Source organism: Ptychodera flava, chromosome 13 (genome assembly GCF_041260155.1).
Source record: "Ptychodera flava strain L36383 chromosome 13, AS_Pfla_20210202, whole genome shotgun sequence".
NCBI classification, from domain to species: domain Eukaryota; kingdom Metazoa; phylum Hemichordata; class Enteropneusta; family Ptychoderidae; genus Ptychodera; species Ptychodera flava.
In genome coordinates, this window is record NC_091940.1 from 10387601 (window position 1) to 10413027 (window position 25427).

A 25427-nucleotide genomic window follows, 5' to 3' on the forward strand; every position below is an offset into this window, starting at 1 on the left:
TTGTTTGATGTTGGGGTGGTGTGGATTGTCAATTCCCACTTCGATATCTTAAATCAACTCGCTGCAAAACTGCCATTCCAAACCCACCAATAATAGCTCATAGACGAAGCCATAATCTACGAGACCTCTTGGGTCCATAGCGACATACAACAGTCAAAACTTCCAGCAGGTTTCTACAAATGCGGTTCAAACAGAGGTTGCAACATCTGCAAGTACTCCAATAATGCCACGCAATTTCAAAGTCACGTAACAAACTCCGTTTACACCATCAAACATAACATTACTTGCAAATCCAAAAACCTGGTCTATCTAATCACATGCAACAGATGCAATAAACAGTATGTTGGTGAAACAAAAACTGACTTTCGCCTCAGGTTCAATAACCATCTATCTACCATAAGACTCAAAAGTAACACTCCCGTCGCGATTCATTTCAACGAAAATCAGCACACCATTCACGACGTTTCAATAATAGGGATTATCAAAATAAATAAACAAGATGACACGCTTCGCAAGAAAATAGAATCCATCTGGATTTCAAAACTGGGTACATTGTCACCAAACGGCCTCAACATTCTTAGCTAAAAGTAATTTAAATAACAATTGCTCACAGCGCCCTCGGACAGGCACTATAAATAACCATTACCGCCAATTTTGAATTGCCACTTTCCATCTGCGCCACACATAAACGGTAAGAATTGTCATATTCTATATCCTTTGTAAGTTTATAATTTACTCAGCCTGTAAAGTCCGTTTAGCATTTAATTAGGATCAACACTATCCTTACACTGTTCTGTATTTGTCTGTATTCTCCTTGTAGACATCTTCAACCTGATGAAGTCCTACTTTTAGGACGAAACGTTGTATCAAAATTACCAACAGAATAAACAGAAAATATACAAGCAGATCAGTAGACGTGTGCAATTTTATTCATCTAATATATATATATATATATATATATATATATATATATATATATATATATATATATATATATAATAACGATAAGGATATCTTTTTAAGTTTTTCATTAAAAAGTTATCGAAAGATAATTAGTCTATAAGCCCGTTTTCATTACATGGCTACTCATTCCGAAAAAGTTATAACTGATAAGTTCACGAAACTAGTAAAAAGAATTCCGCTTACTCTGAAATTAAAATAGTCGATGGTGTCTTCTGAACGTCCTCGAACACCTGACTGCGACCCTGTTTGTTATACGTTAGGTAGTTCAGATTTAATCACGATAGATCAATGCATCAAAATTTAAAGATTCATGTGACTGAACTATCTAAAAATCTTGTGATTAGTTTGCTTATTGACGTTTTGGGGGCGAGGCGGTGAAAGTCCAAGGCGCAAAGGACAAGTACGCTGTCCAATCACATATTTTCCAAGAGATAGCTACCACTTTCCATAGATAATGTGCGAAATCCAGCCCTGACCAATGCTGCCGTCCTGTTTCCGAGAATAACTTTCGAGCGGCGTAACTAGATTTGCCGCTAAACAGCCTTGACTCGCTTATGCTTGATACATTGAACCTTTAGCGTACAACAGAGAGAGACTGAATCTCATACAGTACATGAACAGTGGGCGGAATGTCCTATATTCACTGCAAGAGGAAATTTTCATTTGAAAAGCATGAAAGGAAAAATAAAAAAGTGCCGCTTTTTTTGTTTTTCCCCTTGGCATAGCCACCTGAAAATCTTTGCTTCGAGTGTCTTTACTTTTATTGGCAGTCACGATGAAACAAATGGACGCAATTAGACCCCCCGTTTGGCGAGAGGGGTAGCCTTATTTTGTTATAACTTATTCGGAATGCGTAGCAACATAACGAATACGGGCTTAAAGACAAGTTAGCGTTTTATCATTTTTTAACGTAAAACAGAAAATGTGTCTTTATCCCTTTTTACATTTAAATGCGAGGCCAAATGAAAAGCGTAGGACGCGTTTTGCCACGGATTCCCATCCATCGTACCACCTTTTGCGATCTGTTGAAAACAGTGCTTATTTTTTCAGTTTTGCTGGAACTCAATCTTAAGTAGCACAATGTCTTCGTCAACCAAAGTGGCGCGAATTATTTGGACAAATATAACAAGTTCGGCAATTAATTGTTACATTGTAGCAAACCTAATGCGTACAGTTCATGTACTTTGGATAGAACAAGCATACTTTAACACTGAAAGAGAAAAAGATTATTTGAAAATGAAAACACAAAAACACCACATTTTCATGTTTTCTTTTCCCTAGGCATAGACACTCGAACATTTTTGTTTGGAGTGTCTAGTGCTTTAAGTACTTAACAGGCAGTCACGATGAAACGAATGGACACAATTTGAGACCCCCTTTTGATGAAAGGGGTAGCCTAATTATGTTATAATTTTTTTCGGAATGAGTAACAACCTAATGAAAACGGGCTTACGACCAATTATCTTTTGATGACCTTTTAATGAAAAACATAAAAACGTGTGTCAAGAAACAACGTTGTAGAGATGAAATTGTAAAATCAATTCCCCAACATCCCTTATATATCTCGCTCTACTTTTGTATTGAGCACTTTGTATCGGACAAGTCGAACCGCATACTTCGTATATATATATTATATATATATATATATATATATATATATATAGTCGCAACTAAACAACAGATATCACTTATCGAATTTCAACACCCACCTAAAACACGGTATAATGGTACGTCCCAACCATATAAATGAGGTTGAAGATCTCAGAAAAATTCTGTCTGACGATTGCTTGATGCTAGGATATAGACACAATAATCTTGCACTTTCAGTTATTTTATATTTATACGGCTCTGCTCTTTTGTATCTAGTACATCATTTGCCTGATAAGACGCTTGTTAAGTATTGGTATGTGTACATATTTATTTGTAGATCACTGTGACTATGAAAGAGTCTGATTATTGTAGTGATGCGTAGGACTTTAATCGCGGACAATTTGGTACTTGACACATGTAATAATAATGTTTTATGTTGATAATTTAAATATTTCTCCATTTTCTCATCTTAGTGCAGTAAAAGCTGTGGCGCGGGCGAGCGAAGCCGGTCTAGCAATGCTACCTGTCAGCCCAGTGAAGACATTGGTCACAGAGAATGTAAAGCACCCGGGTCCATGCCAGCCGAGACAGAGCGATGTAACAATGAACCGTGTCTTGGAGGTAAGAGAAAGCCATTGATTGTGCTGTGAATTTTCAGTAGAATTTCGTGAGTCACTGAAACTTTTATAGCAATGATTATAATTGTTACAACTAATGCATGAAGCTGTAACTAAACATGTGTCGCTTTCTCTTATTATATGAAATCTTGCCTTATACATGTACATACTCAACCACGTTGACATCGACCGTCACGTATTCACTTATGAACAACCAAAGCTCCATGTTGTTGTTGAGTTTATGCAGTGAGAGAGCTATTGAGTGTGAAATCAAGCATGTAGCCAGCTATGAAGATTGTAGCACGTCAAAAGTTAAAGCAGAGATCAAGTGGTCTGCTAATATTTCTCTGACCTGAACTAAGCGTAAGCTAGATTTTACAGGAGAATCCTTAAAATATTGAATTCATTGATTGTGACTGGGCTTGTGAACTAGGACGTACACTGTAAAGTTAAGTGTTCAAGGATAGAACACCAATTAAACGCCTTTTGTAACACTTTTTGAACGCGTCTAGACGTTCAGAAATTTAACACTACGTGTTCAACCAACGTTCAATTTTTAACACACCTGTGCAGATTTTGAACGCTACGTGTTCATCAGACATTACATTGAACACCACGGTGTTCCATATCTGAACACACGTTGCACATGAAATGTGTTCAAAAAATTGAACACATTTACGCGTTCAAAGGGCTGTAACACTTTTTGAACGCATGGACGCCGTTCAACGATAAGTGTGTTAGAGGCTAGAACACATAATGCGCGCTTGTTGAACACCTTTAATTTGGGCGTTCAGGGGTGTTCAAGCCTTGAAATAACATTACAGACCACTAATATTCAGTAAAATTATTTATTCTAAAAATACACAAAGCATTTCTAGAGTAATATACAATAATTTACTGTAATTTGGGCAAATAAACATTGCCAATTTGTATGTAAAGTTTGTCAGAGGAACATACCAACGGTGTTAACACCCTCCTATCAAAAACATAAGCAATAAAAATCCCCATGAACACTGTAGATCGTTTTAGAAATATGAACAAAGTAATGACAAAACAGGTTTTACTTAAATATTGTGGATTACGTTTTAAGGTTCATACTTGTTTAAAATGTACAAAAAATCATCTGAAAAAGCTCAAAATTTGGCTTACTTATTTACTTATTGTGTTGAAAATACATATATGTATGGAATGCATACTTCATTGTTGTAAGATGGTTTCTTAAGGGGAGACATTTCCTCTTGTATAGACAATTGTAAATTTTGAAGAGAAAAAAGTTAGTCAAGGCTTCTCTAGTGCACATGGTATATAGTTGTCCACATTAAAGTAAACACAACATGTCAAGTTAACAAAGTGTCACAGTAAGGCACAACATGCAGAAAGTGGGGAAAATTGGTCCTTGGCAGGGTAAAACCTATTTCCTTGTCCAACAAAGTCCTTCATAAACAAAAAGGTTTGTTTGTTTGTAATATCTTTACATAAACAATGAAATAAATCGGTGACATTTCAAAAATCTACTCAGAAATTAAAACCATATTGGTAAAGACCTTTCAAATTCTTGTGTACCTTGCTATTAATTTTTATACAAATGTTTTTACCAAAAATGGTAAAAATCACCCTTAAAATAAAAAAAAAAGTAGATTTCATCATAACGTATATATATCACATTCTGGTAATCCCTCATATCTTAAAAATGTCTGAAATGTCTTTAATTTCTTAAAAATACAAAGTTCCAAATTTCTGCATAATTTGAACAATCTGAAAAAGGCTATCAGTAGAGATCTATGTCCTAAATATCAAAGCTGTTCAATTAGCAGTTTTGAAGAAGATTTTTAAAGATTTTTTGACCAAAAATGACGAAAATTGCCATGAAATATAAAAATTCGAATATTTCATCACAACTAGCACAAATTTGGATAGGGTCATTCTTAGGGACATGTTTACCACAATATTGAAGACGTCAGTAAAAAAGAAGAAGATTTTTGCCAAAATTAGCGAAATTAGCCTCAAAAATATAAATTTGCATAGTTCATCATAATTTGAACATATGTGATTAGGGTAATCCCTGGGGACCTGTAATCCAAATATTAAAGGATTCGTACAGGCTGTTTTGAAGAAAAACCTTGGGATGTACAAATTTGAGGGCAATGCTACACATCCACCTATTTAGCTGACGGCAAAGCTAAAAACCACTCGCTTAGAACAAGAGACGTGTTGATCTACAATACAAAATTCTCTTAGGTTTGGTAGCATGCTATGATCAACTAAATGTTAGAAGGGCATAAGCTTCCAAAGACGTGAAGTCTCCTTTATCAGATGCAAGGGGGAATGAAACATTGAAGCAGAAAGTGACAGAAAATTCAGAGTGAAAATTTCAGAAAATTCAGTAATTCAGAGTGGACATTTTTACTCTGAATTTTCCGTCGCTTTCAGCTCTTATTTTTCCTTCCACCCTTGCATCTGATAAGGGAGACTACTCGTCTGTGAAATCTTATTCTCCGGCAACATTTAGTTGATCATAGCATGCTACCAAAGCTTAGATTAATTCAGAAGAAAATACAGAAACTTATCAAAATTCAGTTACTGACCCTCGGAAGTTTAAATCTACATTAGAGATGAACTGAAGTTCTCAAGCTTGTTTCTAGACAGCTACCTGTATACTCATCTTCTTCATTATAGGTACATATCACCAGCTTCTGTAACAACTCTTCGATTTTCAGTTATATCCAACTTTTTACATCCTGAAAATAATGCAACAATAGGTAATATGGCGAGATGAGACTTTAAATGAAAGACAAGGAGCTGATTAGGTTAAGGAATAGGGGAGACTTTTATATACAGTGCCTCTTTTCAATACTGGTACAAAATATTGGCTTTTCTTGTCATTAACTGATTAAAATAAAAAAAGCCAATCTCTCCTATGCTGAAACAATACATCGTATACTCTACAATGTTTAATTGATTTTTTACATGCGATTGTCTGTACTAAAGACATGTGTTAGCTGTGATTACGCAGCGATACTATGCAAGGCGTATCGATCGCGCTCAGGTCAAGGATTATTGCTACAATTGTGTTGCAATGACCCTTGAACCGAGTGAGATCGATCGATAGGCCATGGCCAAATTACCACTGCGTATTCACAGCTTCTTGTTGGTATACCAGCCACTAAAAGAAAAAAGGTTTCTTCACGTAGTTAAGCTATTTCAAAGTATAATACGATTAATTTCGAAGGATATTAATATAGATGCTTCAAAATTTAATACCTTTTACTATTTTGGAGAGAAAACTTACCCTTTCTGGTCTTGCTTCCGCACGATCACGACTTCAGGGTGCGCTTACAAGAAAAATGTCGCAACTTCCGTTTTGATGCATCATGGGATAGGAAAAAGCACCAAACTTGAACACCAAGTGTTTAGAAATAGAACGCCTCTTGCACGCCGATGTTAAAATTAAAACGTTCATGATGATTTTCTGATTTTCTTTTCAAATTTTCAAAATTTCAACATGTAATAAACGTATAAAATTATTTTGTATACTTCCTTTTTTAGAAAAATCATGCTTTCAGCAATTGTAGACCGGAAATATTTGCACTTAGTGGGAAATTCGTCACACCTAAATCCGTGTACGTTTGCAGACAGCGAGGCTGTAGTAAATTTAATATAGCCATTGTAAAGTAAAAAAAACACCAAAAGATTGTTAATTGTTTTACAGTATTGTAAAATTTTTGTGATGCTGAGTTTTTGAACACTTGAAGGAGATGGTTGTTAACACTACGAGTTCAGGTTAAGAACACCATTGTTAACAATATGAACACTAGTGTTAACAATATGAACACTAGCCGTTCAAATTTGAACACCGACACGTACATTTTGAACGCGTAAAGACGCGTCTAGCGTCCGCTATTTTACAGTGTAGGACGTACACATTTCCCCATTTTAGTATTCGGCTCTTAGTCGAGAATTATTTCTAGTTAATCGATCGCATGTTCAAAGAAGGTTCCTCCATAAAACATGTCGTGAATCCAATATGTCGAGTCAATATCCCTAAACCTAGAATCGGTCTAGCGACCGTCTAGCGACCTTTTGTGGTCAGCGATATTAGTAAATGGTAACTGCCAATCGTGTACTGGTCCTTGAAACTGAGATACTAGGTCGTTATACAGGATACGATGTTGCTCAATGCGAGTTTGACGTAGATGAACGCTCTGCGTTCCTGGTAAATGTAGGCCTGGTCAGTGTTTGCTGTATTAAAGCTAGCGAACGACGTGTTGATCCTCAGGTACAAAAAGACGAGGTACAAGAAGGAACTTTACTAAAGTAAATAAAAGTGACTGGGAAAATAATAGTAATCGGGGCTTAACGGACTGCAAACCTCCTTTATAAGGTAGAACGCGCCTCGGGACAAATATTTCGGACTCTTAAACTTTTAAAATTCTTTTCTGATCTACCACTTGTTGGGGCTCATTTTAAAGCTCTTAGAGAAAGAAGAACTTTCACTGGCTTTGTGTAATTTGTTTCGCTACTTCTAAACTTTGCATGGTGACCCCCGATTTTTATTGCTGATTTTGTGAGAGAATTGTTGAAAGTTTCAATTACAAAATTTGGAGCAAAAGTTTAAGTCTTTTACGTTACTTTTCAGGCGCATACTACCTTAACATCGATGATGGAAAATCTGATGTTTTAACTTTTGATTCTCCTCTCGATGGCACTATGCGTGACATATCTTAATAAAAACTCACATAAAGTTCCTTGACTTGAAATGCAAGCAAACTTCATATAGAGTAAAAATAGGTTGGCCCATTATGCTAATGATTGTTTAACGCTTCACATTAATTTAATTTCCATTTCTCTTCTTTTCAAACCGTTACTTTTTAGAAGATCTTTGCGGCAAGGTACTTGACAATTGTTGTGCGACTATCTCGTCACCCAACTTTCCAAGTAATTACCCGCCGACTGTGGATTGTAGCACGAAGATTATTAACGAGGGAGGATGCATCGTTCTGACCTTCAAGGAGTTTGACATCGTAGACTCCAGAGATTGTCATAAAGATAATCTATTGGTAAGAAGTGCTGTGATCGCAAGTTGACATAGTGGCATATTTCATCAGAGCGAGCTGTCAAAATGTGACATGAAATATGGCATGGTTACATATGATGTAGTGATTCTGCATGATTGTAGTTTATCTTGATGTGATGTGATGTGATGAGATGTGATTTTATATGGTGTGATATTGGTTGATGATAGGTAATATACCGGTAACGTGATGTTATACGATATGATATTATGACATGATATGATATGAAATGACATGACTTGAGATAACATGATATGATGTGATATGATATGATATGATATGATATGATATGTTATGATATGATATGATGTGATGTAATATTATATGATATGATACGATGTGATGTGATGTGATGTGATCTAAATTATGCGATGCGAATATATAATATTATGATTATGATATGATATGATGTGATGTTATGATGTGATGATGTGATGTAATATGATCTGATATGATATACAATACGATATGACATCATACGATATGGTATATTATCACATGAACTGGCCCGAATTCCCACCTGTGTGACGTAGAACAGGACGGATAAGAAATCCGAATTACCCCTGTTGTACGTCATCAACCGGAACTTTTTTCGTGCATGGTACCATTAATACATGCTGGCGTCGCGACACGAGCAGATTATTTGTTGTGATCGATGCCGTGCTAGCTCGCACGTTATTTTTACAAAAAGGTGACCCGATAAATCCAGACATGGAAACATAGAAGGCATATTTGTCCAACGAAATTTCAAGTCGCTAAAACAATAGCTTTTTCCGAGAATCGAATGGAGGTACCGACGATCGTTATTTTAATTATAACGTCTCGGCTCCAGTCGAGTCGTGTGGACGTCGTACCTTGCGATCCCGGTTGGCGATAAAACCGAAACCTACACCTCAAACTGAATATTGAGTATAGTATAATCTTCGGGAAAGCGACATAGGAGGCACAAGCCTAAAGTCAATCGACTAACTACGATCAATTTCCTTAATTAATCACACAAAAACTCCGTAAAGTCTCGCTCGGAATCAAACTTGCAGCGCGGCGTTGCATAATGCTGTAGCGAAGAAAGCTGTCGTCGAGCTGTGTGCAGCGCTGTGGAATCCCATGTACTTCGAAAGTTGACTCAGACAACACTCAAAACAGACTCAGTTTCCGTCAACAATATTAGGATGTATCCATGGACGAGATATGTGTCAATGCAAACATCAAAGTTAGTAAGACGAAAACATTGATGACCGAGATCGGGATTGACGAGTTGACACCGGCACGGCAGAGACCGGTGATGACGGCAACGTTGTGGGCACCTACATGCAATGAGTGTGTCATCGAACGGAATCTTTCACGCTCGCAAAGGTCGTAAACTTGTGTGATATTTTGAAAGCCACGGCTTCTCTGGGAATGAGAATTACTGTTTCGATCGTGTCGTCTCATTTACTTCATTAATATAATTGTAAATATTCTAAGTAACTCTGAATACTATGGTTATCCGTCGCTAGCACGGTGAAAGCTATGTCCGCCGATGGCCAACTTGCCTTGGCATCGATACAGCGCGAGACAATGATTGACACGTTCACGTGACCGAATCCGTACGTCTGGTTGGTGGAGATACCCTATAATGTAGCAAATTTCAGCTTGATGGGATTTATGAATGAAAGTATCTCCTGGGTGACGGGCCGCTTTACTCTTTAAATGAAAGTAATCCGCGTAAGTAAAACACATCGCGACGAAATTCATGCAATTTGTTACGATAATTTTGATCCATCTATGTCAAAAGAAAAATAAGAAGACTGTTCATGTGATAAATATATAATCCCATGGTATTTTTCTCTGTTTGACGTCATCGTATACTCGTGTTTTTCGCGGAGCCGCACAACTTCTTGCCTTCGGCTCGAAGTTGTACGGCTCCGCGAAAAACACTCGTATACGATGACGTCAAACAGAGAAAAATACCATGGGATTATATATAATGATATGATATTATATCATATCACATGTCATGACATGACGTGACGTGACATGACGTGACGTGACGTGACGTGACGAGACATGGCGTGAAATGACAATACATGATATGACATGACATGATATGATATGATATGACATGACATGATATGATATGATATGATATGATATGATATGATATGATATGATATGATATATTTTCTTCTTACGACGAGCTGACTGACATTCTTATGTTAGATCTTTTTAAGTTAACTTTTTTCTAGAGGAATGCTATAACAAGTTAGCTATCATTTCTTTGCCACAGTACATTGAAACACTAGAAAACGGAGATCAACGGAAGCAACGTTTCTGCGGACAGTACTCCGACTTGCGAATAATATCTGCATCTAGTACCATGGAGTTGATATTCCACTCGGACAAGGTGGTATCTGCAAAAGGATTCAATGCGACCTACGAGTTCGTGCCTTGCGGAACCTGGTTCGCGTCTCCCTGGGGAGAGGTAAGATACAAGTTTGTGTGTGTATCACCCATGTTTGATGCTTTTCTCATTGAAAGTGACTTCATGATGTAATACGATAAGATCTGTATGATTATCGTTTATTGTGATATGATTTTGTTATTTTTTATTTATTCATATAGCGCCTAATATCCACAGATGGACAGCGCTAAGTATTTCATCGACAATATCAGATGTGATGTGATATTGTTTGATGTTAGTGTGATGATATGTTAAGATGTGATATGATGAGATGTGATATGAAACGACGTGATGTGATGTGATATATTGTACGATGTGATGTCATGTGATATGATATAATATGATACGATGTGATGTTTTATGATATGATATGATGTGATATATATATGATGTGATGTGACATGATATGACGACGTAACATGACAGGACGTGATGTGACTTGACATGATATGATATGATATGATATGATATGATATGATATGATATGATTTGATAGATTAAGAAACGCATTCGTAATCGTCTCATAAAGTGCCTTCGGAGAGTATATATCCTGCCTAAATGTTAGACGTGTCTGAAGAGTATGGCGTTGTCTTTACAATAGTACACGACGTAAAACTATGGAAGAAGCATTGTATGGAGAGGGGTTGTAAGCAGAAATTTACGATTGTTAATTCTGAAAACGCGGTATATGCATTTGAACAATACATAGCTTTGCTATACTTTTCCTCCTCTCACAGGTATACAATTTTTATGAATCATTTTCATTATTCAAAACCATCGAAGAAAATAATATGATTTTTTTCGTCGTCACTGAGCTGTTATGAAAACAATATCAAAAGAGACGGACAGTGCAAAACTAAATCAAAACATTAAACAAAACAAGCACACGAACAAACACAGTATCTCCAAGTTTCTGTACGCCATTTTGCTAGTTTTGATGCCTTATCCGAACCCTTAGGTGGAGCAAGTAGACAAAGAAGTTATAAAAATGTTTGAAAGTAATGAATGTTCTTCAAAATGATATGCAATGATGGCATTTCCTGAATCATGGGAACAATACATTAACACATGTATAGCTTCGACTAAATGTTGTGATTGTGAAATTGAATCCAACACTTCCTTATGCCTTCGAACACTAATATTGTTAAGATTTTTAAAACCACCGTGTATTCAAACGATTGAGCTGAAATGATGACGTCTAGCGATAGATTGCCAGGGCCAAGCCATTCCGTAGTCAATGACAGTTTGTAGTTTTCACTTCTTTCCTCCACTGTGCAGTGCACATCAGCTTGTGGCATGGGCACACAAGTGAGGCGCGTCCGCTGCATTGGTCGTACCCAGAACGCTCAAATCAATGACGAGTTTTGCCAGGGAGTGAAGCCAGCGACCCAGAAAGAATGCATCACTGCCTGTCCAGGTATGTAAATTGTTATGACTTCCTTGATGTCCAAATCAAATGATCTCGTTCGATTTAAGGAGTATGTCGGTTGCAAAATAAATATTAAGTCTTCCCGAACTCAGATTTCATTTGCTTCCCTGTCCCCAAACTTAGGCAGGCAGAGTCCTAAAAGAACGACTTCTTTGATTAAGTACTTATTTTCACGTGAAGCAACAGTTTTTACTGCAAAATTCATAGGTATTTCATAGCATTGCGATGGCCCCTTTGTCTAATAGGCAGGGTTTGTTTACTTAGTCAACCTATTGAAACAAAGGTTATATAGACGGATATGATAAAAATCTCCATTTATGACTTTATGCGTATTTCTGCATGTGATCTTAACCAAACGTTTCCATATTCACAGAAGACGATATGTGTGATTCTGTGTACATAAAGGTTAGAAACACTGTGTGAAATTGAGTAGATACTGAGATCAAACTCCTTGGCACCTTGCCTTACTCGTGGCTTTTGTTCAGTCAAATAATATACATCCAACAGTTCCCAATGTATACGGCAGGTTTTTCACTGAGGAAGTCGAGCGTTGACCTAAACCATCCTTCGGAAGAAAAATCCCTGACAACAGGACTGCTGTTATACATCATACATGTAAACTTATGGTGAAATCGCTTTCAACTTCCAGGGAAAATATCAAATATCAGCGACTTGTTTTCTTATCAATTTTCTCGTTTATGAAGTCACGCCTCCTTAATTTTGTCGCACTTCGAAAAACATGAACCTTGAGGCCATTTCTTTTTCGGTGATCATCCAAACTAATTCTTTTCCTGTGTGACCATCTAGATTATAAACGCCCAGAAGAACCAACAAACGATCTGGAGTCTCTAATGAGCAAACACGGGCACATCAACAATGATGTACAGCTGTATGAAGATTTTCTTCATAACTACTACATGCCAAATAGTTTTCACCGTGTAGAAAACGATTCTGAATGGACAGGTCAGTAACTACTTTTTATTTCTTTTCACATGTAAAGTCAAAACTATTGTAACTTTTAAATCGAGATTAAAATACTTCGGATTCTTTCATATTGTGGCATCATTATGACACCCAAATCCCACTGACGCCTTTCGCAGAGTACCTGACGTACAGTTCCAGCCCCGATTACAGCGACTTGCAGAATGTACTGCAATTGACCAGAGAAGACGTGGCGAGGTTCGGACACCAGGCCGAAGATTTCATTCTGCAGTGTTCATTTGACGAATCATACTGTGATCATAGGTGAGGATAAATTTCTAATACCACCAATCTACTTCCTGTCCGCTCGTATAAGAGATCTCGCGTTATAATGATAATCAAAGTACAAAGTGTACTGCCAAGAATTTGAAAGAAACAAAGTATTCAGCACAATTTATGCTTCGCCAGTTTATGTTTTGCTATCTTCTTGTCCTTAACCATCAGTAGACGTTAATAGTCAGTGCTGCATCGCCCTTGATTCCTTCAGTTCCCTTTTCCCTGTACCTGCCCATAGTGAAAATCAATGTTATGATAAGCATATATGTTTTAGTACTTACTTTATCCTGTGACATTATCATGATTGACGCTATTGTTATCGCAACCAGATTCTTGTTCACCGCCATCAACATCTCCATCATATTCACCATCACTGCCACAGATATTGTCGATATTGACTTCACCACCAGTACTATCATGATAATGATATTCACCATGAGTATCATGATTATCATGATTATTATCACCGAAGCCCCCGCAGCTGCCCTCATTATCATGCACTGTAACTGCCACCACTACATCCTCCAACAGCACATCCTCCATATCATCAAGATGATCACCGTTGTCTTCGTCGTCATTCTTTTCACCATCATTATCATCATCATCATCATCATCATCATCATCATCATCATCATCGTCACCATCATCATCATCATCATCATCATCATCATCATCATCATCATCATCATCGTCATCATCATCATCATCATCATGATCATCATGATCATCATCATCACCATCATCATTGTCGTAGTCGTCGTCGTCGTCACCATTATCATCGTGATCATGATCGTGATCATCATGATGATGAACACGATCATCATCATCATCGTCGCCTTCATCACTTTTGTCGACCCTCCTAAAAATACGTCTCGCAGGTGTCACTGGTTGCTTCGGACTTTCCTTCTGAGACACGTCTTTTGTTTAATTTCTATTCGCAGAAACTTTCACGCATTTGAAAATGATCACTATGGCAACTGCTTCACCTTCAACAGCTGGCAGCTGAATGGCCAAAGGTTATTGAACTCCACTAGACGAGGGAGTCGATACGGTAATTGTCGTGTCGTCTATCGAGTGCATATTACCAAAATGAGGCTAAGAAAAAATAATATACTGAAATGATATTTGAATTTCAATTATTAGTTTATAATTCTAAATACTGCACCACCTTACGGCAACCTGAAAACACGATTTCAATGTAGTATACTTAACAAAATACCTGTCACTTTATTTTATTGATTTTAAATATTTTATCTTTTTTATCATTAATTGTGCTATTCGATTGCATTAGGTCTGAAGCTGACACTATTCATCGAACAAGACGAGTACATACCGCTGTATGGTCAGGAGGCTGGTGTACGTGTGTTGGTTCACCCTGCTAACGTCACACCGTTCCCCGAAGACGAGGGTATCACAGTTGCTCCTGGTTTGAAGACATCAATCGGACTAAGAATGGTATAGCACAAAATAATTCTAGTCCCCCTAGCACTATCTTGATAACAGGTTCTGTACAAACCAAAGTTACACTCTAAACTAAAGAAACCCGTGAAGCTAGCTGTATAACATGGCAGTCGGTCGTACTTTTACGTGTTTCACCTATATTTACCTATCCCTTCACAGGACGTTGCTGAGAGTCCCGGAAGACCACACACCAATTGCAGTGACAAAGATGATTTCCAGTCAATATACGGCCACGGTTACAAATATTCTGAACTGGTTAGTATTCCTATGCGATTCACGTTATATGTGCATCGATCTAACCGTTTGCCTGAAAGATTCAGCCCTACCCTACGGTCGGACGTCACGCAATGCCGGAGCGCCCGCACATGGCCGAAAATTCCAGTCTGCCCAATCGTCAAAACTATTAAATTCGCCTAATTAATTGAAGGAGAATTAAGCAGATTTATGATTCTGTTATTATTAAATCGAAAGAAGAGTTCCATGACTTGATATAAAGTGTTTCTTTATTATTTTTTCTTCAATAATTAGGCGATAAGCTTATTCCTTGTCAATGAGTGGATAACGTGTAATTGTTCTGAAATCCACAAAAATGTTTAAAAGATAGAGTACAAGAATTTCGTTGATTTCTGGAAGACTTACTAATCTGCTGATAAAGTCTAAAAGCATCGGTCATATATTTCCTCGATGTTAATCCTCACTGTGTGTTACTCTGTAAGTTACTGGGTCAACAAGTATCTTGGCAGAGTTACCTTCTTTTCATATTCAGCACTTCAGTTTTTGATCGTGCATAATTTGTTGTAGGACTGCCACAAGACAGGCGTTCAGCGGTACATACGCGATGCCTGTGGCTGTGTCGACACGATGTACCTTACAGGAAAACGATGTGACATAACCGATCACACTCAAGGTACGGCATTCGTCTCACTCTTGTTGCATGTGATGGCTAAGGTACTGAAATCGAGTGCTGTCATTCGTGCCTTTTCATTAGTTAAAAATAGCGCATAGCTTATCCTAAGGCAAGCGAAGTATAATAAGCATGTTCCTTGTCGAGATTTCGGTACATACCCAGGGTATTTTCCATGGCTCAGTGCCGGAGCATGAGCTTGGAAGTTTGGTGACATTAAATACCAAGTTGCCAAAAGAAGCTTTAGACAGTCTGACAGTACATTCCAACTGAATGCCTTCCACCCATGATGAACAGAGCAAAATCTGATTTATTGTCTCCTTTACGTTAGAGACAAGTTGTGTCAGACAACACTGCAACGATTACCGGGTTTCTTACTGTGTCACGTATTTGTGATATTTGTCTGACTGTAGGCCCCTGTCAGTGTGTTACTATTAATAAAATAAGTGTTGGTACATGTATCAACAAATTATCAAATACAAGTGTAAGTGTCAATTACTTCCGATCGATGGCAAGTAGAGCAAACAATACTTGCAAAATTATTCAATTACTCAAAACAGATAAAGTCACCCGCATTGACGTCAATGATAAGACCACAAAGTCATTCCCCCCTTTGATAACATATTTATTTTATTCGACAGAAATGTGTCGACAACTGATGGAGTATTTCTATCAACGTGGTCTACTGTACACGGAGTGTGCCGAACCTTGCACGTAAGGGCTTTTCATTTTCTCTCGTAACTAGAAGAAGCTTTGGTGAAAACTTGAACTGAATTCAATGACATTAACGTGCGTCGTTTCAGCCACAAACTCACGTACACACAGAATTACCATAAAAGTTTGTCCGATGATTGAGACACTGGGATTGAAGCTTTGATATCGAGAAACTAGAAACAGGGTTCGGTTTGCACCGTGAATCTTACAACACATGTTGATGTATAAATCACAGTTATACTGTCGTTTTACATTTTCACCACTTTCAGAGAAGTGCAATACAGTAAGACAGTATCGCTATCCCAATGGCCTTCACAAAGTCACGTGGTGAGTAAAGCTTTTTGATGTTCAGAAAAGTTAGCATTGGCAGATTTGGTTCAAACGGTTTGCCTTCATTCCATAATATGATATGTGAAGAAATCAGTTTCTCAATGTTTCAACTTTTCTAAATGCAATTTTTCAGGCAGGTCTCATAAAGATACTGCGAGCACTCAACGATAAGGTCAAAGACAGCGTCGTCGATGAACAATCAGCAAGGTAAAGAGTATATTGTACATTATTTACCGACAAACTAACATACCTCAGCCTGCACATCAATTGTCCATATAAATTACTCTTTGATCTGTGTCGATTGCTAATAGGTATAGAGACGTACTATGTGACAGATTATAATTAACGATGCATTAGCGCTGTTACATTTATTAAGTCAGTTGCCATTGGTAACTAAGTTTGGCATTATCTTTTGTTTTTCACACTTGAAATTTATGTTTGCTTTGCCGATAGCTCAGTCAGCTGAATCAAACAACAAACAAACTAACAAACAAAACAAACGAAGACAGTGACCGACTTTATTGATTCATTTTGATGTTTTTTCAGAAACAACCTGTTGCGTCTTGACGTCTACTACGAAGAGTTGAACTATCAAAAGATTAATAAATTGCCCGCATACACGGTATGTCATTCATCATATGACTGAATAAGACTTTATGCCTATTTCTTGTTGCAAAATCGTCACGACTAAATTTAACTTCACTTTTTGCTCATCTTAACAATTTACAAATTTCTTTACCTTGCGGATTATCGTTTCGATAAATTTAAAATGTACTCGCCAGATAAAAATATACTCTTCCAGTATAGAGCATGACTGATCATCCTGCATGACTTATATTCGAAACCACTTTTTATCAACAGATCGAGGAGCTTCTGGCAGACATCGGCGGCATTGTAGGTCTGTACATCAGTATATCGTTGATAACCATGTGTGAAGTCCTGGATTTCCTATTGACGCATTTCAAACATGTCGCTGTCAGACTAACCAAGTCTGTATCCGCGTAGGTCGACCATTGTACTCAGACACTGCGAAAAACACGTTGGTTGTGGTCCTAGCGACGTGCGTGGTCCCGTAACGATTTATTCGCATAGGTAGCTCATCGGTGGAGCGCTGGCCACTCAAATTACGCATTGGTACAGCAATTGCCAGAAAGTCTTCATATTTTGTGCAGTCACGATCTACCGTAGAGGTCGCTCTACGAAATACTGCAGTTATATGTACTTGGGAAAATATGAATGCTAAAATTTGAAGTTCAGTTTTAACCAACCAGTAAATAGTTTGTACTGTATTATGTATTTTTGCATATTTTGTTCTGTATGAGCATTATATTGTTCAGGTTGAGCATTTTACGTTCTACAGACATTATTGCGAAAACAAGACACGTCACAAAGTTCATAAACTTTCTTTACAGACATTGAATACTGAGTTACGACCTGTTCCTTAAATTCCTATACGCCCCACGAAGAAAATCACGAAGGAATTTCGCTAATGTATTGTGGAAAATAAAACTTGAACTAGGAAAATAAATAAAACGAATTTACAGTTTTTCTTTGAAAACTTGCCTGATGTCTATCAGTCTGATTTAACGTTAATTTTCATCGAAAGTGTATTACCCAGAAAATAATTGGCTAAAGCAAGGTGGATGTACACAATAATATACGCTTGCAGTAGAAGAAATCAATAACGGACGCTCTTGATTCTCTGGTTAATGAAGTATGCTCCTCGAAAGTAAAAGAAATTTGCGCACAAACTTTTCCCGATGAAACTTTCATATCAAATCAATTCAAGAATAAATAATGAATTATGTTGGAACTAGAGGGATATATTACCTAACATTTATCGATATTTGAAATTCAAAATGACCGCGATCCCTGTGTTATTCCCACGGGGAAACTAACATTGTCGATTTTCGAATATCAGTTGATTTTAGTTTACTTTTACTGTCAAACCTTTGATCAGTCATCAAAATCTTTTAAAGTTTCTTTTGAAACTATAAATCGATTTGGATGATATTTGCTTCGTCAATTAAACCTTTAAATTAATTTTGTATTCGTTATAAAAGCTGTTCAGAAAATTTATATTGTTAACAAGCAAATAACTTTTATTTCTGGTGAATCGTCATGGCTAACATGTGACTTCATCCCCCTAAAATTCTTTTTAGGTGTGCTTAACTTATGAAACACATTATTTTTAATAATTAATCAAGGGAAGTTTTAAGTTATCTTTCGATGAGTTCTGATGCATGGAACGTTAATAACAAAACCGAAAGAGAAGAATAAAACACAATAACTAGTTTTTATTGAAGGAAAAGATACTGACATCAAAAATTGTACAAAAATTGTAACAAAACGTATCAACAGAACCAAATAAGGTGAGGGGGGAGGGGGTTAGCAAAGAATTCGATCTATCCTTCTTACAATGCTTCTACTTTACAAAATTCAGCCTTTTTGACTCTTCTTTTAAAATCCATAGCATGGCAGTTCGAATCAATCAAAACGGTACAGCACTCGGCTGAAGACACTGAGGGTGCGTAACTCCAGCCATAGAAAGCCAAACAATTCTTCGTCAAATATGATAAGGTGACCCGGAGAGCTGGAAGAATTCTGGAACCCATGAGCGGCAAGCTGTCCTGTGCCTGCGTACCTGCAACAGTTTGAGCAACAGAGAAAACAATTAAATCAACATAATGTTATATTTTGGTCTCTGTTCGCCTCTCATGAAAATATTGCGTGCACATCTATATTGCTGTCGCTTTGTTCATTGATGTTATTATCATAGATATGATTGCCAATAATGAGAAACTAAATGCACATTCTTCCTATCAATTGCTGAAATATTGCCACGATTCCATATACCCTCATTTTACCTTGCTCTGCATTGTTCAATATTTTTAGATTCTTCAAAATAATACAGTCCCCTGTCTGACACTCCTGCGGGAATTATGAATGGTTGCAGTTCCGGGTTCTCATCTCCACCGATGACATCGTCAACGTCAAGATCCTCGAGTTGTGCTCTAGTTTCTTGCTGATGCTTTGTCAACACCATTTGAGAGTTCAGGTCGGCTTCTATTGTAATCTCACATGCGGGGATATGGGGATCACCCTGTACACAAGAGAGAGAGAGAGAGAGAGAGAGAGAGAGAGAGAGAGAGAGAGAGAGAGAGAGAGAGAGAGAGAGAGAGATTAATATTCACACACCAACGAATGTAGAGTTCAAAGCCTTTCGATATACAAGCCTATTTCCTTAGAATCAGGAAGGTCGAATCCGGCATGGCAGTTTTCATCACGTTATCGTTCAGAAATATAAAACAGCGTATTTAACTTTCTCTCCGCCGTATCGAGCAGTTACATTGAATGCAAAAAAATGTTTCATTCTTTTGAATTTTCTTATTGTGAGTTAAAACACAGCATGAACAGACTTGACAGATCATGACACTTACTGTAACTTTTGTTACGCGCATCTTGTCACCATGATAGGACACATTGACTATTTCAACTCCGTTGGCGGCATAGGTGCCTTTGAACAATCCAGGCTGAATAGGAACGTCTTGTATGGTAAGAGGTAGAACCATCTTCTTGTACAGACACTTAGTTCTGTTCGTGAAAAAAGCCTTATTCATACATGTCCGACAAAATTTTGTATGGATATCCATCGTCTATTGACATAAAAATTTCTGCGAATGTTTAACATGTGGTACCCATAATGGATATCATGATAATTTTACTGGTTAGTAAAATCATTCAATTAAATTCTAAATTCTTTATTTCGGTTACGTGTTTGCCGACCTATATAATAACAAGTTGTAGCAATATATACAATGTATATAGAGGTCGATTGAAAGCATTGCTTTTGCATTACCTGATGACAGGCTTGTTGTTTTCGACAGTAAATGTACAGACTCGCAAGCTTTTGGCACTGACCCTTCAAGGTTTTGCAATAGGAACGCAATAGCCACTGGTAGTAGGCTATGTGACCACTTATCAGTTTCAATCGGGAAGGGGTCAAGAAAGTATAATTGGTATTGTTTCAAATTTAGACTATTTGGAAGTCATTTCATCAGAAAATTTAGACGTGCTTAGAGAATAATTAGTAAAGTATGCCTGCAACCAAGCTCAACTCTTAGGACCAGTAACGAAAGAGATTGCCAGAATCTACCGGAAATATGCACTGATAGAGCGCAGGCGTCACTCTGACAAAAGTTACACTCCTCAGTATACATAACATTGACAAAAGATACACTCCTCAGTATACATGACATTTCGATTTCATGATATCCATGTGATTTGAATTATTCGAATTAATTTTATGGGATGAATGTCATGACATTGAAAAAGACCCGAATCTTTGTCTTTCAAAATAACTATGCATCTGCATAGAACCTCTTACTATCAAAGGGGCGACTTTAGCACGGTAAAAGCCCGGAGGATTGTAACTCACTCATATGGACGGGTAATCTCAAACTTGGTCTGTAATATGTCCCGGATATGTTCGTGTAAATCATCATTAACGTTGTCAAGTTCTTCTTCCAACCAACTCTCAAATTCCTACAAGTCAAATGAACAAGTTACTGAGTCGATAACATATAAATATAGAGTTACAGGTATATAAATTCCATAAACTGAAAACAAAATTAAACAAACAAAACAGCAAATTCAAAATTAATTAAATAAATGAACAAACAAACCTGCCCCTCTCCTGCTGTATGTCTGTGCTTATGTGGTTCACAACAGGTTGCACGGAATGAATTTCTTTTCACCTAACAGATGTAAATAATTGTAAACGTTATTTCTTGACAGTTTTCAAAACACAGCAACTACCTGCAACTATACCTGAGCCTCCTGTACCGCAATACTATAAAAAAACAGCTGCCCGTAGAAATTCATCGTCTTGCCCTTTAGCGTTTATAACAAGTGTGATAATATGTAATGGAAATTACATTTTGTTGCTTTTTTTATTCCCTCTGTCAGACCGGGAATAGATGCCAGCTTTGTGAGCATCTGACCTCCATTACTGATACATGTATTTCTTATCCTGTGACGAACAAATACAATAACAAGTACAAAAGATTCTTTCGGTATCTCAACCGAGCATATCATCGACTTTCAATTGCAACCTTCTTTTGCATCCTATCTGCATGATACCTACACCTGTTGATTGTATAATACATTCATGAGGCCCTTCGTGTCCTTTGAGGCACATGATTTCTACCCTATCCTCGTCGTCCAGCGTTATTGAAAACAGCTTCTTCTTTTGCAAAGGCTTCTGTACATTAGACTCACAGGCTGGTACGAGTTGATTAGCGACAATCAAACCATCTTCAACCTGTTGGAATCAGTAATATATTGTTACACCTATCTCGTTTACGGTAGTATTTGCATAAGCCTAGCATTTGAACTATTGAAAAAGGAGTTTGAACGCGTTACATGTGTATGTTATACACATATACATAATGTATGTATGTATGTATGTATGTATGTATGTATGTATGTATGTATGTATGTATGTATGTATGTATGTATGTATGTATGTATGTATGTATGTATGTATGTATGTATGTATGTATGTATGTATGTATGTATTTATGTATGTATGTATGTATGTATGTATGTATGTATGTATGCGTGTATACGTGCATGCATGCATGCATGCATGCCTGCCTGCCTGCCTGCCTGTGTGTGAGTGTGTATGTATGTATGTATTTATTTATGTATGCATAATTATTATACATCTACCATCGAGAACAATAGAATTTAGCGTGCGCTAAAAAAGCCGTACGGAACTCGCGCTCGTTCCGTAACACGTACGGTTTCAAGGCGCCCCATTCCCTGCGGCTGTATCTGCGCGTTCACTGTAGAACGGTTTCAAGGGACCCCTTGGACGAGTGCCAGAACAAGTCTCGCGCGCGCTCTGTACGTACGTATGTGTGTAGTGCACACACTCCAAAACTTGCAGAAACGCGTCCGAGGTAACGTTCCACACTGGCGCGATAAAATCGGAAGAAAAGTTGTTGACATTGCATGAAAACGGTCACTACTCCGACATTTTGATGCCCCGATCAGGAATGTAAGATGTATAATAATAAGGTTATTACGAAAATACCGCAAAGGATGCACTCGGACATTGGCGCCGCTGCGCCAATGTCCTCGTGCATCCTTTGCGGTATTTTCGTAATAACCTCATATTATTATACATCTACCATCGAGAACAATAGAATTTAGCGTGCGCTAAAAAAGCCGTACGGAACGCGCGCCCGTTCCGTAACACGTACGGTTTCAAGGCGCCCCATTCCCTGCGGCTGTATCTGCGCGTTCACTGTAGAACGGTTTCAAGGGACCCCTTGGACGAGTGCCAGAACAAGTCTCGCACGCGCTCTGTACGTACGTACGTGTGTGTGTAGTGAACACACTTCAAAACTTGCAGAAGCGCGTCCGAGGTAGCGTTCCACACTGGCGCGATAAAATCGGAAGTAAAATTGTTGACATTGCACGAAAACGGTCAATACTCCGACATTTTGATGCCCCGATCAGGAATGTAAGATGTATAATAATAAGGTTATTACGAAAATACCGCAAAGGATGCACTCGGATATTGGCGCCGCGCATCGCCCGACGCGCTGCGCCAATGTCCTCGTGCATCCTTTGCGGTATTTTCGTAATAACCTCATAATATCAAGTTTGTAACTTTGTCTGTGTATATTTGCGAGGAAAGGTAGTTATATACATTTGTTCTCGCTTTCGGATGTCACCAAATTAAACTTTTTTGTTAACAAAATACTCACAGAGACGTGCACAAGACCACCGTAGTATTCAATGTCAGCTTGCCAAACACCAAAGATAAAGCCATAATGGTATAGGACTGTAAAACAAAATGACAAATTGCCAGAAAAAATGAAATCTTGGTCTATATTCAGATTACTTGTGATGAATGCAAAATCTGTCTGACATTACGTAATGTAACTGTAAGTCTGACTTTGACAGTGTCAAGACATGCCAGCAACATATTTAAAATGTGGCCTTGCTACAGAAGCACCAGACTTAATCAGGCTCATGCCCAAATGTTTTGTGTGCATCAATGATTTCATCTATAATGTGTATAAAGTATGGATTGACCTTTGATGCAAATTGTGATGTTCGAAAGAGTCCGGGGAAAAATTATGCTCCAAGTCCTGAAATTATTCGATCATTGAACCAATTTTGAAGAGAAGGGAAGGTGGTTGACTAGTATTTATACCTGGCTTTTTCATAAAATGATTGAGTCTCAGAGTCACACGTTCACTGCATACACGAGAGTCACCGTAGCTAGCAAAATAACATGTACTTACTTTTAGTGTAGAATGTGCGATACGATTGGCTTTTCCAACCATTTAAGCTTTCAACACCATATTCTGTTAGGAAATAGACGGACATAATTTTCATTTATAAGAGAAGGGAGAAACTATGAAATATCAATATAAAAGTATCATAACTTGTTGTCAGACACACAACCGCAGTCAGCTTGATAGAAGAGTCAAAATGTACCTCGAAATATTTCCGTTTTATGTCAAGGGTTAAAGAATTACGCATCGATCCACTGAAAGGGTATTTGAAAGCTGGAAAGCGGCACGAGGGATAGCTCTCCCTGGATGAGCGTTTGAATCCTATAGTATATTAGGAACTCTTTTCAGATGCAGCTTTGGTCCCAATCCAATGCAGTCTATGAGATGACGACGACATTGAGTTTCCATGCGGAAGTAATCTCACTTGGGGTATAGAAAGGTGACTGGACTTTGCACCACTAACATATGATACCTAAATCGCGTTTTAGTGTGCTTTATACTTGAAACTTGAATGATGCACCGGAAAGCAAATCCTTGCTTAACTATTCGCTTTGCTCTAATGATGTCCAATTTCAAGAAGGCAAAAATATTGGACACGTGTTTCAAGCTATGGTGTGCAGGTCGACAGTTTCCTAACTAGCCCATTTCTTTGCATATGTTACAGAAGCACCGTGCGTCTGGGCTATCCTGGAGCCTGAAGAACCTGTGGCTTTTAGATCGCACCTTGTTCACCCTTTGTGTTGCAGACTCTGTCGATCTTATTAATAAAATAGAATACTATGGCCACTTCTGGGTATTGAACTACGGAGCTGTGAATAAAAACAACGGTCCATCCGCCACTCCTTGACTGCACACTGGTCCGAGCATGTTGTAACATTGGCCTACCTCGTTTACAGCGTTGTTGCCATATCCAGTCAGCGTCAACGGCTTCTTTGAATCGTTTGCATACCAGAGAAACTCTGGACAGATCAATCCCTCGTAAAAATGACAACAAAAAGGCCAGCAGCTCAGGCGGTAGCATCAAGATACTTGCCATCTTTTTTCCAGGCGAGATTTCACGAGATTTGGCCAATGGTTGACCCTGTCGTTTCCTGGAATATTTTCACCAGTATGTTATGTGTAACATCGATGACCTCTTCTCTCTGGGGACCCATAAACAGCGCCCGCTGCACATGTGGTTTTAAGCAGTTTGTACTATTAACTATTAACCCTTTACATGTTGCGGTACGCATCGGCTGTTTACTCCGTCCACAGACAATCTCCTTGTCTGTGATCCGTCCACTGCGTAAGCAATAAACGACACCAGCGACGGTATGATACCATGAGATTCTGAT

General features: G+C 37.9%; 2 protein-coding genes across 3 annotated transcripts in view; one reads left to right on the top strand and one right to left on the bottom strand.

Annotated features, from left to right (window-relative positions):
* Positions 1–18692, top strand: part of LOC139147371 (uncharacterized) — a 34786-nt gene extending 16094 nt beyond the window's left edge. The window contains exons 9-23 of the mRNA XM_070718443.1: positions 3027–3174; positions 8043–8227; positions 10509–10703; positions 11961–12099; positions 12919–13074; positions 13212–13356; positions 14310–14419; positions 14660–14823; positions 14989–15084; positions 15631–15736; positions 16375–16447; positions 16717–16774; positions 16911–16984; positions 17324–17399; positions 17639–18692. Of these exons, the coding sequence (XP_070574544.1) occupies positions 3027–3174; positions 8043–8227; positions 10509–10703; positions 11961–12099; positions 12919–13074; positions 13212–13356; positions 14310–14419; positions 14660–14823; positions 14989–15084; positions 15631–15736; positions 16375–16447; positions 16717–16774; positions 16911–16984; positions 17324–17399; positions 17639–17782 (1869 nt within the window). The 3' untranslated portion in view covers positions 17783–18692. The remainder of the gene's footprint in view (positions 1–3026; positions 3175–8042; positions 8228–10508; positions 10704–11960; positions 12100–12918; positions 13075–13211; positions 13357–14309; positions 14420–14659; positions 14824–14988; positions 15085–15630; positions 15737–16374; positions 16448–16716; positions 16775–16910; positions 16985–17323; positions 17400–17638) is intronic.
* Positions 18693–19054: 362 nt separating this feature from the next.
* On the bottom strand, positions 19055–25212 carry LOC139147372 (F-box only protein 31-like). 2 transcript variants are annotated; one of them, XM_070718444.1, is made up of 9 exons: positions 24979–25212; positions 24100–24162; positions 23557–23633; positions 21924–22100; positions 21463–21534; positions 21216–21322; positions 20218–20371; positions 19645–19880; positions 19055–19421 (listed from the first exon to the last, which is right to left on the bottom strand). In XM_070718444.1, exons 1-9 carry the CDS (start codon positions 25127–25129, stop codon positions 19265–19267), a joined length of 1194 nt encoding a protein of 397 aa, XP_070574545.1. In that variant the 5' UTR covers positions 25130–25212; the 3' UTR covers positions 19055–19264. The 2 variants fall into 2 exon arrangements, with proteins under 2 accessions (XP_070574545.1, XP_070574546.1); XM_070718445.1 differs by lacking the exon at positions 21463–21534.
* Positions 25213–25427: the final 215 nt, after the last annotated feature.